We start from the raw sequence: 14,055 nt of genomic DNA on the forward strand, positions 1-14,055 counted from the left end.
TTGTGTAACAGTAGCACATCAAGTCATTTCCTTAACCTGCTGCCTGTGGTCTTTCATCATGTCAAGACGAGTCCTATATAACATCTTTCTGTGGAGCAGGAAGACTTGAGGAAGACTCAGCAGGTAGCTATACGCATCTACCTTCAGAAGAGAATCAGTCGAAAGGTCCAGGTGAGCAGTTGAGCTTCCCTGATTTTTCTGTGTCATCAATGCTGTTTTTCGATGCTATGCTTCTTGTGTTCTCAACCTCCAGACCTCTTATGGAGGAGGCACACAAAGAAGGGCCTCAGATGAGGACTGCAGGATCCGGGTCTTGTTGCAGATGCTACTTATAGCAAGAATAATACACTTTGGTTAAGATACAAGGAGGATTCAAATGATGGAAATCTGAATTCCAGACCAAGCCACTGTGGTTTCAACCATAGACACGTCACTGTCTGTTGGCCATCTGTAAAATGGGCATAAATTGGGCCTGCCTGCTGTGTTGGGTTGGACAAATGATTGGTTTGATTCCATATTATAGGAGCAACTAGGAATGCAGGAAGAAGCCTTATACTGAGTCACATGACTGGACCATCTAGCTCAGTATTTTCCACATTGACTGGCAGAAGCTCTCCAGGTTTCAGACAGGGTTCTCTTCCAGCCTTTCCTGGAGATGCTGGAAATTCAACCTTGGTCTTTTTGCATGCGAAGAGATACTCTGCAACGGAGCTATGATGCTTCCCCTAAGGAGGCTCTGGGGCTTCACCAGTAGAGCATCTGCTTTGCATGCAGAAGGTGGTCTTTCATCTGGGTTCAATTCTTGGCAGCTGCAGGTAGGCATGGGAAAGGAACCTGTTTGAAATCCTGGAGATTTCTTTCTAGTCAGCAGGTACAATACTGAGCTCGGTGGACCAATGGTCTGACTCAGTATAACACAACTTCTGAGGTTCCTATGATAGCTTACTGAATTTGCCTGGGACTGTCTGGTCTCAGGCACAGAAAGCAGCAGAGATGTGCAACATTGCCACCTGCAATCTGCAGTGAACATGAGACTGTTGGTTTGGTCTAAATATTGAAGACCTATTCTGGCAAATACCCAATGGGTTCCACAGTTGGAAAGTACACGCTGCAGATCTGAATTTGCCCAAGAATGCTCCAGCCTGGGGATTCTTATGTTCTTCTGGTCCTATTTCCTTATGCAATTTCAGGTGGACCAAGAAAAAATGGGGTCTCTCACTTATCTACGTGTCTTCCTGGCCAGTTTCCTGGTTTCAAGCGCCCTTGTGGGAGGTAAGTCTCTCCTGCATTCTTCAGTGCTAATGGAGCAGGCATAGAGGCAGTTCTTTAGTTGCAGAATTTTTCCAGAGTTAAAGCATATTTCATCTATATAAAAGCATTTTTACCTTGGTCCTTAGCCCCAAAGCCCCAATTCCCCTAACAGCTTACAGACCTGTTTTAAAAAACATCAACCTTTTCCTGGTTTACAATCTAGAAGGCACAGCATGAAATGATATCCACCACAGCTGAATGTTGGAAGATTCAGGAGAGGGCATGGTTAAACTATGGAACTCTCTCCCACAACAGGCAGAGAAGACTACCAACCTAGACGGCTCCAAAAGGGGGCTGGACAAGTTCATGGGATTTCCAAGTGTTAGCAGTCAGCTGATTGATAGTGGCTGTAGAACCCTGTGCCTTAGTTTGACATCAGACTGTGTGTGCTTCATCTGATGTCATGGTGGTGTAAGGTGACAGACAAGTCAATGGTCTCACCCACCTGCCAAAATGGCACAACGGGGATTAAGAAAGGTCAGGACCAGCCCACTGGCCAAATTCAGCTCCCAAACTCTGGAGATCAGTCTTCAGATCCCCACTTAGCCAAGAAGCTCACTGGGTGCGTTATGTCAGTGGTCTGTGTTTGCCTGAGCTTGAGCCTGGACTAAAGATTCTGAGTCCCTGTGTTCTGATTCAATACCTGATATCCAGTCACAGAACATTTCAGGATTTGTGCCTCTGCCATTGGCTCTTAAACAACTGAGTTATGATTCGCAGCTTGGAAGTTTGGACAGCCAATCATGCTGGGAGTGGGAGTGGCCTAGGCCTTCAGAAATGTATATAAGCAGTTGCTTTGCCCCTGTTGTCCAGTTCTGTTAGTTCAATTAAGGTTCTTGCTGTTATCACTGTAGGAACCCACCTACACTTCATGGTGATCTTGGGCCTGGCACTATTTCTCAGCCTAACCTGCCTTATGGGGTTCTTGTGAGGATGAAGTGGGGGAGGGAGGGAACCATGCATGTTTATTGAAGAAAAAGGATATAATAATAATAATAATAATAATAATAATAATAATAATAATAGTAATAATAAAAATTTTGGTCTCACTCCCCTTCCTTTCGGTTTATCTCTCTCTCTGCTGAGCAGTAAAGGCTGACACTTGTGCCAGGGAGTGGCTGCAATACCAGGGCAACTGCTATGGCTATTTTGAAGCTAAGATGACCTGGGAAGAAGCTGAGGTAAGAAACGGGGGGGGGGGGGCATGAAGCCTTGGGTTAGGTGTTTGTCACTGAGGCCACTCTTGGTAATATGTTCCAATATGTTTGATGCTTCCCCACTTTCTAACTCTCCTTCTTTCCATCCTGTCAGGTTTGCTGGCCTGAAGGCAGTGGAGGCTGTTCCATTTGGAGAAATGGGGCATTGCTCCACCAAGCTCAGTCTGCCCACAACCAGCCCCACTTGCTTACCCAGATCCCTACTTATAGCCAGTCTAGGAGGAGGCACTAAGCACCATCCTCCTTCTTATGACGTTGGAGGAGAACAGTGACATTAAAAGCCTTTCCTACCTTTCCCCTTTGTCCAGATTGAATGCCAGAGTTACCACCGTGGGGCACACCTTGCCTCTATCCTCACTGTTGCAGAGTCTCTCGTGGTGGCTGATCACATCTTCGCTTACCAGACGGAACCCAGCAATGTGTGGATTGGACTGCATGATATCCGACATGTAAGTATCTAGACCCCTCTGTGCTTCTCCTCGGACAATGTTCCCAAGAGAAAACAGATGCCCTTGTATACAGCAGGGCATATTTCAGGAATCAGTGTGCAGTCTATTATGTGACACAGATTTGGGCTCATGTGAGTCTCAAAATCCATTCTTTTTTATTTTTTAAATTACTTTCTTACAAAGCAAATTAGCAAATAAGAAAGAAAGAAAAGCAAACAAAGGGGGGAAAGTGAATGAGAGACACTCCTGCAAATTCCATCAGAATAATAATAATAATAATAATAATAATAATAATAATAATAATAACAACAACAACAACATGTATTGCTTTATTCATGGAAATGACTCAAAGAGACTTATGGATACAACAAAAATACTAAAAGCAATTGTAATAAACACAATCAATAAAAACCTTTAAAAAAATCCATTTACATAATTAACAGGTCATGCAGATCTTGTCCCGTTAAAAGAGGCCACAAATACTTTAAAACCCTTCCAATTAAAGGCCTGGACAGAAAGGAAAGCTTTTGCCTGGCACCTAAAATTAGGTAAGGATTGTGCCTGGCAAACCAGCATTAAATTAAACCTATGTGTCGGTATAAGCTATCCAGGTGCCCAAACAGGCATCCACACAAGACTGACATTCATAGGAAACATGTTCAAATGTATCAAAAGGGGTGAGGTTCTTGGACCACTGTGTGGCAGATGGTGGGTGTGACCCTTCTAGGATGGAATTTATTCCAGAGACAATAGGGAACCAGTAGATCTAGGTTCGGGGAAGACATTTTGCTACCCAAGTCAAGGTAGGGCTGCCCAAGTTATTTTTGGCACCTGAGTTTCAAAATCCAAATGTGTTTCCCCCTTGGGGTAGCAATAGAGTAATTATAAATTAAATAACAACTTGGAACATAGGAAACTGCCTTATACTGAGTCAGGACACTGGACTATCTAGCTCAATAATATCTACACTACTTCAGGGAAGTTTTTAATGGGTGATATTTTAGTGTATTTTTGGTCTCTGTGGCAGCCGCCCAGAGTGGCTGGGGAAACCCAGCCAGATGGGTGGGGGTACAAATAATAAATTATTATTATTATTATTATTATTTTTATTATTATTATTATTACACTGACTGGCAGCAGCTCTCCAGGGTTTCAGGCAAGGTGCATTCCCAGCCCTACCTAGAGATGCTGGGTATTGGGTGGACTGGCCTTGCACCAGATCCTGAACTGAGGCTTTTGCTTCGCCTCCACACTTATTTCCATGTTCCTTTCTCTCTTCGCCTTCCAGAACGGCAAGTGGAGGTGGTCAGATGAGTCTACCTATAACTATAAAGCATGGAGGCTGGGGGCACCCAACAAACGGGGCGGAAATAAATATTGCGTGGAGCTGCTACGTTCCGTGAGTGGGGCAGCTGTTCCTGATGCTGACTCACCTCAACAACGGGAAGAAAGAGTCATCATTAAACGTTCAGGTGAACAGTTTTTGGGAGCTGCTATCCAGGAGGGAGGCTGTCCTGTTCAAAAGCATCTCGGTATCTCCTACATTGTGATACAGAGGTCAACCTGAGAGGGGTAACTAGGTCCAGGAGAGATAAAAAGCCTCAGCTGAGTTCCTGATGCCATTGGAGCAAGTTGTCTTCTTGGAGCTATCCAAGGTTCTGAAATGCCAGCTTGATTCTACATATTACCCAACCAATTAGGCCACTCTGGAGTGTCTTCCATAGGCTGTGAATCCTCACTTGAGGAGCTGTATGCTTGGAGCTATCCAAGGTCCTGAAACTTCAGCCTGACCCTAAGTAAAGGTAAAGGTAAAGGTACCCCTGCCCGTATGGGCCAGTCTTGACAGACTCTGGGGTTGTGCGCCCATCTCACTTAAGAGGCCAGGGGCCAGCGCTGTCTGGAGACACTTCCGGGTCACGTGGCCAGCGTGACAAAGCTGCATCTGGCGAACCAGAGCCGCACACGGAAACGCCGTTTACCTTCCCACTGGTAAGCAGTCCCTATTTATCTACTTGCACCCAGAGGTGCTTTCGAACTGCTAGGTTGGCAGGCGCTGGGACCGAGCAGCGGGAGTGCACCCCGCCGCAGGGATTCGAACCGCCGACCTTTCGATCGGCAAGTCCTAGGTGCTGAGGCTTTAACCCACAGCGCCACCTGTGTCCCACTCAGCCTGACCCTACTTGCAACTAACTGAATGGGCTTCTCATGTCTCTTCTTAACACATGAGCCCTCACTCGTGGTCAAGACAGGATAGGACCCCCATCCTTGCTCCATTTAGTACCACTTCACCTCTATGTAGAGACGAAGTGTGATTCCCAGGTGGAAAAACCCCACTGACTGGATTTGGGTAGCAGAATAATTTTATACTTCAGAGTGGGAGGTAATGCTACCTCTTGTGTAGCATGGACCTCTTGTCTGTTTTTGAATATTCCTGCCTTGATCCTTAGTTGGGTCATAAGAATAGCCCTGCTGGATCAGGCCTAAGGGCCATCATAGTCCAACATCCTGCCCTCAAAGTGGCCAAACAAATGCCTATGGGAAGCCCGTATGTAGGACCCAAGTACAACAGCACTCTCCCCATTTGTGTTTCCCAACAACTGGCCTACTGTCTCTGATGTCCCAGAAGTATTGGGACCCAAAGCTGTTGACTGTTGTGCCATCGCATAACAGGTGACTGGTTCTCCCTCTAGATTTCTCAAAATGGAATGATGCGGCATGCCACAAACAGAATGCCTACATCTGCAAGCATGAACTGTAGAGAGGGCATTGGCTCAACCGTCACTTCAAGATGGAAGGAACTCAGGTGAATGGGACTCCCGATGGACCTTCTGCAATTCCCGTACATCTTGAAGACTTGCCTTTGCAAAGGAGAAGGTCTTCTGGGACAACCTACACAGAATCTTCTAAACCCAAATGATACTGTTCCGTTTCAAAACAGTCTCTGGGCATTTATCTGCATTAGAAACTTTAATTGGTTTAAGTCATTCTCTCTCTGCTGGGAAACCCTGGGAACTATAGTTCGGTGAAAGGGATCTTTAATAGAAAGCATCCTATTAAACATAAAACAGCATAAAACTAGAGTTCCCAATATTCTTTGGGGGAGAGCCATGACAGTTAAAGTGGTATAAAACCTGTTTAAGTCCATAATGCAGACATGCCCTCTGAAGTTAAAGCTTAGTTATCCATATGTTTTGCCTACACACCCTTCAGTGGCTACAGCACAAACAAATGCTAATAAAATCTTCCTTAAGTGTATGAATTTTCTGGTGAGTGATTTCTTTTAATATTTTCTTCCTTCTCAGCTGGCGACAAATTCCAACACCTTGGGTCTAGATTTCTGCTTTGGGGAATCCCAGTTCCCCTTTGTTGTATGTTTTAAATCAAGTGTCTAGTACATAGGGATCCTCCATATGGCCTCTTTATTCCACACTCATCCTGATTCGTTTGCAGAAAGTTTCTGCGGTGGTTAGATTATGTCTGGCCTTTCTTGAGCATTCAGTCTGATTTGTTTGCAGGGCAGCTATATGACAATGAACATTCATCATCATTTGCTCACATGTTTGCCCATTAGTAATTTGTCCGTCCAACACCTTTCAGTACATTTCACTGTCACTGTCACTTTCAATTTTTTTTTCTGCAGAGAGTCAGTTTTTTAAAAAGTGGATTTGTTATGCAAAGGTGACGGAGTGGCACATTCCATTTTCATCATGCAAACCTAAAGTTCTAGTATGTGCTTGAATCTCTCCCACAAAATATTGATAGTCTAGAGCATGGGAAGGCAAACTAAGGCCCGGGGGCTGGATCTGGCCCAATCGCCTTCTAAATCCAGCCCACGGACGGTCTGGGAATCAGCGTGTTTTTACATGAGTAGAATGTGTCCTTTTATTTAAAATGCATCTCTGGGTTATTTGTGAAGCATAGGAATTCGTCCATTTTTTTTTCCAAAATATAGTCTGGCCCCCCACAAGGTCTGAGGGACAGTGGACTGGCTCCCTGCTGAAAAAGTTTGCTGACCCTTGGTCTAGAGTTCTTATTAGGCTGCAGAGTGCTTCATAAAGTTGTGCAGACAGAAATGAAAGTTTGTGAGGGGGAAAATGGAGAAGGGGTCAATCCTAGGGCAAGTTCTGCTAGGATGAGTAGCTTAGGTTGCAACAGGTTTCCAGCTCAACTGAGTGATGGGCTCAGTGAGCATTAAGTACCCAACCCCTAACCAGCCAAAGGTATGCCAGTGTAACTTGCTCACCCTTCCTGATTTTGGGCTCAGTCAGTTGAGCTGAAGCTATCTGAGTTGAAGCTGGTATAAGCGCCCACCCTCGTGGTGTTTTGGGGTTTTGTGATGGGTGAGAGCAGAGAGTGGAGACTTAGGATGGATTCTAAGCCAGTTCACCATGGTCATGTGACCTGACAGCTTAAAACATGAAACTGCTGGGAAAGGTCAGTCGGAAGAGCATGAGACTCTTAATCTCAGGGTCATGGATTCGAGCAAAAGAGTCCTCCATTGGACTAGATGACCCTCATAGTCCCTTCCAACTCTACAATTCTATGATTATTTTTAAAGGCTTGTTTTCCCTCTGCTAGGCTTGGGCAGAGCAGCAGCAGCAGCAGCAGCAGGCCCACTGCCAAACAGCATCTCTATCTGGTGTAACTTTATGCCAGCTTCATTCACAATGGTTTGCTTTACACTACCTTCTTGTGCACGGCATTGTCCCAAAATCTCAGAGGCTGGAGGGGTGGCTGAATAAAGGCTTGGTCTGCACAGGCAACAGAATGAGGTGGTAGAATTGTGCAGTGGTTATAATGGACTGCTCCATTCCGGAGTGCTCTGGGAGGAATCATATGGGAGCTGACTGAGAGAGACCAGTGGTCTATCTAATCCAGTAGGAAAGACAATAGTTTTTAGGGTCTCCTGTATTATTCTTGTAAGTAGAAGGCCAGCACACAGTGAGTGTGTTGGGGTGGATCAATTCTCCTTGAATTCCTAGCAGAAGGGATGGCTAACTGATGGTCCTCCATGTCACTGAACTCCCAACTCCCACCAGCTCCAGCCATCAAAGCCAACGGCCAGGAGTGATGGGAACTGTAGTCCAGCCACACCTGGAGGGCAAAGTATAGCCCCACCTAGTCTAAGGGTTCTAGTGATCTGGGACAGAGTGGGTGTGTCAGTGTCCTTCATCTCTTTGCTCATGCCTGCGAGTAGCAGAACTGGAATTAATTACAGGAAACAAGCAATTATAAGCCAGATCTGCTGCACTACACCATGCTAGCTAAGCCAAACTAAGGCGAGATGGCTGATGGGAGCTATATTGGTCATATGCATCCGTATCACTTTTTGAGCTATCACTGTCAGTTTCAATATCTCCTTTTGCTTCTTCACATTTGCTTTCATAGTTACCACAGATTTCTAAAAACGCAAGGCTTGGCTGGATTTAAATAAGCATTTCTACCCTTTCGCAAGTGAAGGAAGGCATCGAAATGTTCTTGTTGACAACGGCAGTGCCCCCTAGAGGCATAAATGCACCTTGCTCTTCCATTTCAGAGTTGTAGTCTCAAATTACCATGCAGGACTTGCTTCTCCTCATTGTATCTGATGCTGTGCACTGTCTTACATAAAAGTCTTCTTATTACATAGTTTTTCGAAATCATTCATGGGGAGTAAATATATGCACACCTTGTTTTAAACATTTTATACATCATTCTAAAATAATGTATTCCACAACCCCTCCCCCATTCATTTTTTTTCTTTGGGGGTGGGGGAGAATTTGGAAAAAATAACAATAGGGAAAACGATTATGCCCCCACCTAGAGCCTTCACATCTCTGCATAGGGTAGGGTTGGGAAACCTTTTCCGGTTTATAGGTCATAAACAAGTTGGGGGTGGAGTGTCAAATGCCTGTACAGTGGTACCTTGGGTTACAGATGCTTCAGGTTACAGACTCAGTTAATCCAGAAATAGTACCTCAGGTTAAGAACTTTGCTTCAGGATGAGAACAGAAATCGTGTTCTGGCGGCACGGCAGCAGCAGGATGCCCCATTAGCTAAAGTGGTGCTTCAGATTAAGAACAGTTTCAGGTTAAGAACAGACCTCCAGAATGAATTAAGTTCTTAACCTGAGGTACCACTGTAGTGGTGGTGGTGGTGGGGTTCTGGATATAAATGAACAGAGCAGCATATGTATACAGTATTTTATCCTTGTGCAGTAGTAGCTTCTCCACACACCCCTTACTATTGCTGGATTTCAGGCAGCATTATTAGAGTTTAAGGAGATATTCCACCCAGACAAAAACACACATGGGGGCTTGTGGGGGCTTGTGGGAAGAGAGGTTGCGACCAGAGAAAGGATGTAGCCTAGGGAAACCCCCGAGAGCCAGAGAGAGAGGATTGAAGAGCTGCACTGAGCCCCAGGCCTGAGGGTCCCTCCCCTTGTCAAAAGTAGGTTGTGCACACGGTTCTGTTCTGCAGTATCTTGCTGCAACCCACACCTCTCAGTATTCACTGCCTAAGGCAGCTGCCTTGCTGTGCCTAATGGTAGGATTGGCCCTGTAATGAAGTCACAGATGGTGAGTCTTGAGAGAATTGCTGGTGCAATGTAGAATATGTGTGTGTGTGTTTAATAAAAGGCTCCTGTGAGTTTGACGTGCTCGCCCATAGATCCATCTCTGGCTGATCCATTGCTTTGACCCAAGCTGGCCACTGGGTCCTCTTGGACATAAACTACTGCAAGAGGCCTTCTTGTTCATGCTCCTCAATCTTGCCTCCTCATTTGCCTTCAGTTCTGACTGACTTCTCAGTCCCTGACTCCTGGTTTGCCCCATTGTTTGTGGTCTCTGGATCTAATTGGCAAAAACCGCCACTGACTAACAATAACAAGCCCTGAGGGGTGATTTATGAAACTTTGCTCTTTTAGGAGGCTTCTGTGGAGACCCACAAGCCCTGAGGGTTTCCTTGAAAGGGAGATCTAATGGGGAGGGGGAGGGTATTTCATGTCAAGAACAATATTTGCATATTTTAGTCGTCCAACAGCTTAACAGCTGAGCGCCTTTCGCCTGGTTGGCAAAAAACAAGTTACTTTTGCTTTTATTTGTGTATTGTATTATTATGATTCTGTTCTTACCTTCAAGGCTGTGTTCAGACAGTAGCAAAAACACCAACTGTGACAATTAGATTTATATATACCATATATATATATATATATATATATTTGCTTTCGTAGATTTATATACATATAAATATATATATATAATATATATTTATATATATAAATAAATATATATATATGTAGGTTTTGGTGTTCTCGGGTGTCTTCCCGTGTAAAAGTTGGGGTGTCTAGGCGACGTTTCGACGAGGTCTCACTCGTCATCTTCAGGCTGGTGCTTTCGGCTTCTTGTTACTGGAACAGATATCTCTCAAGTAATTAAGGAACAAAAGAAGAAAAGGCACACTAGCCGAGGAACTTCCTCTCTGCCCAAAACATTGGAGGCTATACACCACACCCCCACAACAGTATTTATAGGAACTCAAACACTGAGATCCTGCTCTGTTCCAGTAACAAGAAGCCGAAAGCACCAGCCTGAAGATGACGAGTGAGACCTCGTCGAAACGTCGCCTAGACACCCCAACTTTTACACGGGAAGACACCCGAGAACACCAAAACCTACATTCCTGTACCCGTGAAAATCTACGAAAGCATATATATATATATATATATATATGCAGGTTTTGGTGTCCTCGGGTGTCTTCCCGTGTAAAAGTTGGGGTGTCTAGGCGACGTTTCGACGAGGTCTCACTCGTCATCTTCAGGCTGGTGCTTTCGGCTTCTTGTTACTGGAACAGAGCAGGATCTCAGTGTTTGAGTTCCTATAAATACTGTTGAGGGGGTGTGGTGTATAGCCTCCAATGTTCTGGGCAGAGAGGAAGTTCCCAGGCTAGTGTGCCTTTTCTTCTTTTGTTCCTTAATTACTTGAGGGATATCTTGAGTGATTTCTTGAGTGATATCCTGAGTACCACTTAGGTGGGTCATTAGGTGTGGATTAGTTGCTAAAGTCTTTGTGTCTTGACCTCTTGAACTTTGTGAAGAGTTTTTCTGAGAAGATGGCTGTACTGCACTTAGTTGTGCTCTGGCTTGGCTTCGTGTATAGGGGCGAGCTGTGGTTTTGTGGCCTGTGTCAGCCAGATCTGTGTAGGGATTGCAGGGGGGTGCAGCATCCGGAGGTGCCACCATGGTTTGGCTACTGGATGGTGTCTGTAATTTATCTGTGGAGAGGGTCTGGGTTTGGGTCTGGTGTGGTTGATTGGTGATGGCGTTCTGTGTGCCTCTGGATCTGGTGTCAGTTTTTGTGGGGAGGGCTAATTTCCAGATGTCTGGCAAGCGGGATGTGTCGTCACGCTTGTTCATGTTGTGAGGGTGTTTCTCTATCTCGAAAAAGAAACACCCCCCAAAAACCAAGACACAGAAGAAAACAATGGCATGGCCCTCCTTCCTTATATCAAGGGCACTACAGATAAAATTAGCAAAATCCTCCATAAACACAATATCAAAACAGCCTTTTGCACCAACCAAAAAATAGCCAATATCCTCAGAAACCCCAAGGATAAAATCCAGTTGGAAAACCAAGGGGTCTATGAAATACCCTGCAAAGTCTGCCCAGCCACGTACATTGGACAAACAAACAGACGAATAAATGCACGTATCGCAGAACACAAGAATGCCGTCAAAAAAGAAGAAAAAACTTCCTCTCTTTTCCAACACATGAAAGAAACAGGACACGAAATTAATTTTGCAGATTCCAAATTGCTCTTTAACATGGAACATCACCACAAGAGAATAATCATGGAAGCCATCGAGATAGAGAAACACCCGTGAAAATCTACGAAAGCATATATATATATATATATATATATATATATATATATATATATATATATATATGTAAAATAAGTACAAAGCAGTGTTGATGATAACACAAACATCCTGACATTGGTAAGCCAATTAACACCTTCAGTGGAGTGAAAACCCATGATCTTGATTCAGGCTACAGGTGAAATAATTGAACTAAAACAAATAAGATTTGTATTTTACCACGGGCTTTTGTAGAGTGAGTGTGAGTGTGCACACGAGTACAGCCATGACATTTGTCCATTTGAACACTCTACCTTGTTGATTCACACACACCCTTTGCCCATGTTAGCAAATAGTCACCAAGTACAAGAGTGCGGGACATGGGTGGCACTGTGGTCTAAAACACAGAGCCTAGGGCTTGCTGATCGGAAGGTTGGTGGTTTGAATCTCCACGACGAGGTGAGCTCCCGTTGCTCGGCCCCAGCTTCTGCCCACCTAGCAGTTTGAAAACACGTCAAAGTGCAAGGAGATAAATAGATACCGCTCCGGCAGGTAGGTAAATGGCGTTTCCGTGCGCTGCTCTGGTTTAACCAGAAGCGGCTTAGTCATGCTGGCCACATGACCTGGAAAACTGTCTGTGGACAAACGTCGGCTCCCTCGGTCAGTAAAGCGAGATGACCCCAGAGTCGTTCGCGACTGGACTTAACTGTCAGGGGTCTTTTACCTTTACCTTTTTACAAGAGCGCAACCCTAGACTGAGAAAGTGACCCAATGAAAACCCAGATCCAGTTGTCACTGGGTTAATTTGGGGCATGTCACTCCCAGTGCTAATAGCAACCTCAGTTGTGTGAGTGCTGATCATTATGGCACCATCTATGCACAAGAGGGAAGTATCAACTGGCTCAGGGAAACCCCAAGACTGACATTATTTTAAAAGGAAAATATCCCTACGGAAGGGAAATCCCCCAAAACATCCCATTGAAGACAGAGTATGCTCAGTGGTTAAGGAACGCTGACTGATTATTGAGGAAGTAGAGGGGTGGAGAATCATGTGGCAGGTTATTTATTTAAAAGGTTATTTATGTATGCCACTACAATGGCCTGTGCTTTGTTAGCCCAAAAATGGAAAACTCCAAGTAGACTTGCTAAGATGTATAAGGCAAGATAAGTGCTGGAGTTGCAATGAGGCTGAGGGTATGTTCTTTCATATGTGGTGGACCTGTAAAAGGGTAGAAGAGTATTGGGAAATAATTCATAATGAAAATGTTTAAAAGTACTCCCCACCCCAAACAGAGTCCTTTTTGCTGGGGATAATTCAGATGGAAATTCCCAGGTGTCAAAAAAGATTATTTATGTATGCGACTACAATGGCCCATGTTTTGTTAGCTCCAAAATGGAAAATGAGTGAGGTCCCAACCAAAGAAGAATGGAAACTTAAACTGATGGAATATGCGCAGCTTGCGGATTTAACTTATAGAATAAGAGAACAAGAACATTAGTTTAAAGAATATTGGAAAAAGTTTATTGAATATAGGGGGAAATTGTGTACACTTGAAAACCCTGGAAGCATTAAGATGAATTCAACAGTATAAATAAGTTTCGATGGAAGTACGGTAATAATGGAATACTGAATGGTTTAGTTCATATATAATATGCAGGGATTTATGTTTTGCGAAATGAACCATGGAAAGAGAAGAAGGGACATCATTGATATTTTAAGGTTGTTTAAATGAATATTTTAAATTGTCTTCACACCATATTGGGGGACAATTTGGGCTGAGAGGACGAGCATGTCTGCAGCACAAATGGATATCCATTTCATATCACCCTCACAATCATAATATCTGCCAAATCATCGTGGGAATTGTAGTCTATTTAGAGTACTAGGAATAATTGCTTGCAGGATTTGGTTAAAGTCAGAATCTGTCCTATGGCCCCACATGACACCCAGAAACAGCAAGTGATCGAGTCAGCACTAGTTCCCACTGTCATTTCCCAGTTCATTTACATTGCTGCTGGGCAGCATTATTTGAAAGCAGAAGTCCACAAATTTGCATTCTATGGAATACTAATTCTTCCCCTTTCTAGTGAAAAGGTTACCCTGGGACTGTGGTTTTGCTGAACTCTCCTTTCATTTCAACAGGGTTTGCACAGCACAGTTTGTGTCCATGGTAGGTACCTAGGGAGGTTGCAGACTGCCGGTGAAAAGTTCAGCAGGAAGAAACACCCCTGCTCCCCCCAT

The 14,055-nt window shown here is 44.4% G+C and overlaps 2 protein-coding genes across 2 annotated transcripts in view; one reads left to right on the plus strand and one right to left on the minus strand.

Annotated features, from left to right (window-relative positions):
• LOC309354008 (C-type lectin BpLec-like) overlaps nucleotides 1–14,055 on the minus strand; it is a 196,614-nt gene that overhangs the window by 11,193 nt on the left and 171,366 nt on the right. The window lies entirely within an intron of this gene.
• Nucleotides 2,406–6,232, plus strand: LOC309354023 (C-type lectin-like). Its single transcript, XM_081883722.1, has 4 exons — nucleotides 2,406–2,492; nucleotides 2,837–2,977; nucleotides 4,266–4,449; nucleotides 5,668–6,232. The coding sequence occupies exons 1-4, from the start codon at nucleotides 2,472–2,474 to the stop codon at nucleotides 5,733–5,735; spliced, it is 414 nt and encodes a 137-aa protein (XP_081739848.1). The 5' UTR covers nucleotides 2,406–2,471; the 3' UTR covers nucleotides 5,736–6,232.

This window comes from Podarcis melisellensis (assembly GCF_964234715.1).
Source record: "Podarcis melisellensis genome assembly, chromosome: 13".
Taxonomy (NCBI): domain Eukaryota; kingdom Metazoa; phylum Chordata; class Lepidosauria; order Squamata; family Lacertidae; genus Podarcis; species Podarcis melisellensis.

Coding starts and splice junctions, on each gene's coding strand:
- LOC309354023 (XM_081883722.1), top strand. CDS start 2,472: ATGACCTGGGAAGAAGCTGAG. Junction 2,493..2,836: donor TGACCTGGGAAGAAGCTGAG/GTAAGAAACGGG, acceptor CCCTTTGTCCAG/ATTGAATGCCAGAGTTACCA. Junction 2,978..4,265: donor GACTGCATGATATCCGACAT/GTAAGTATCTAG, acceptor TTCGCCTTCCAG/AACGGCAAGTGGAGGTGGTC.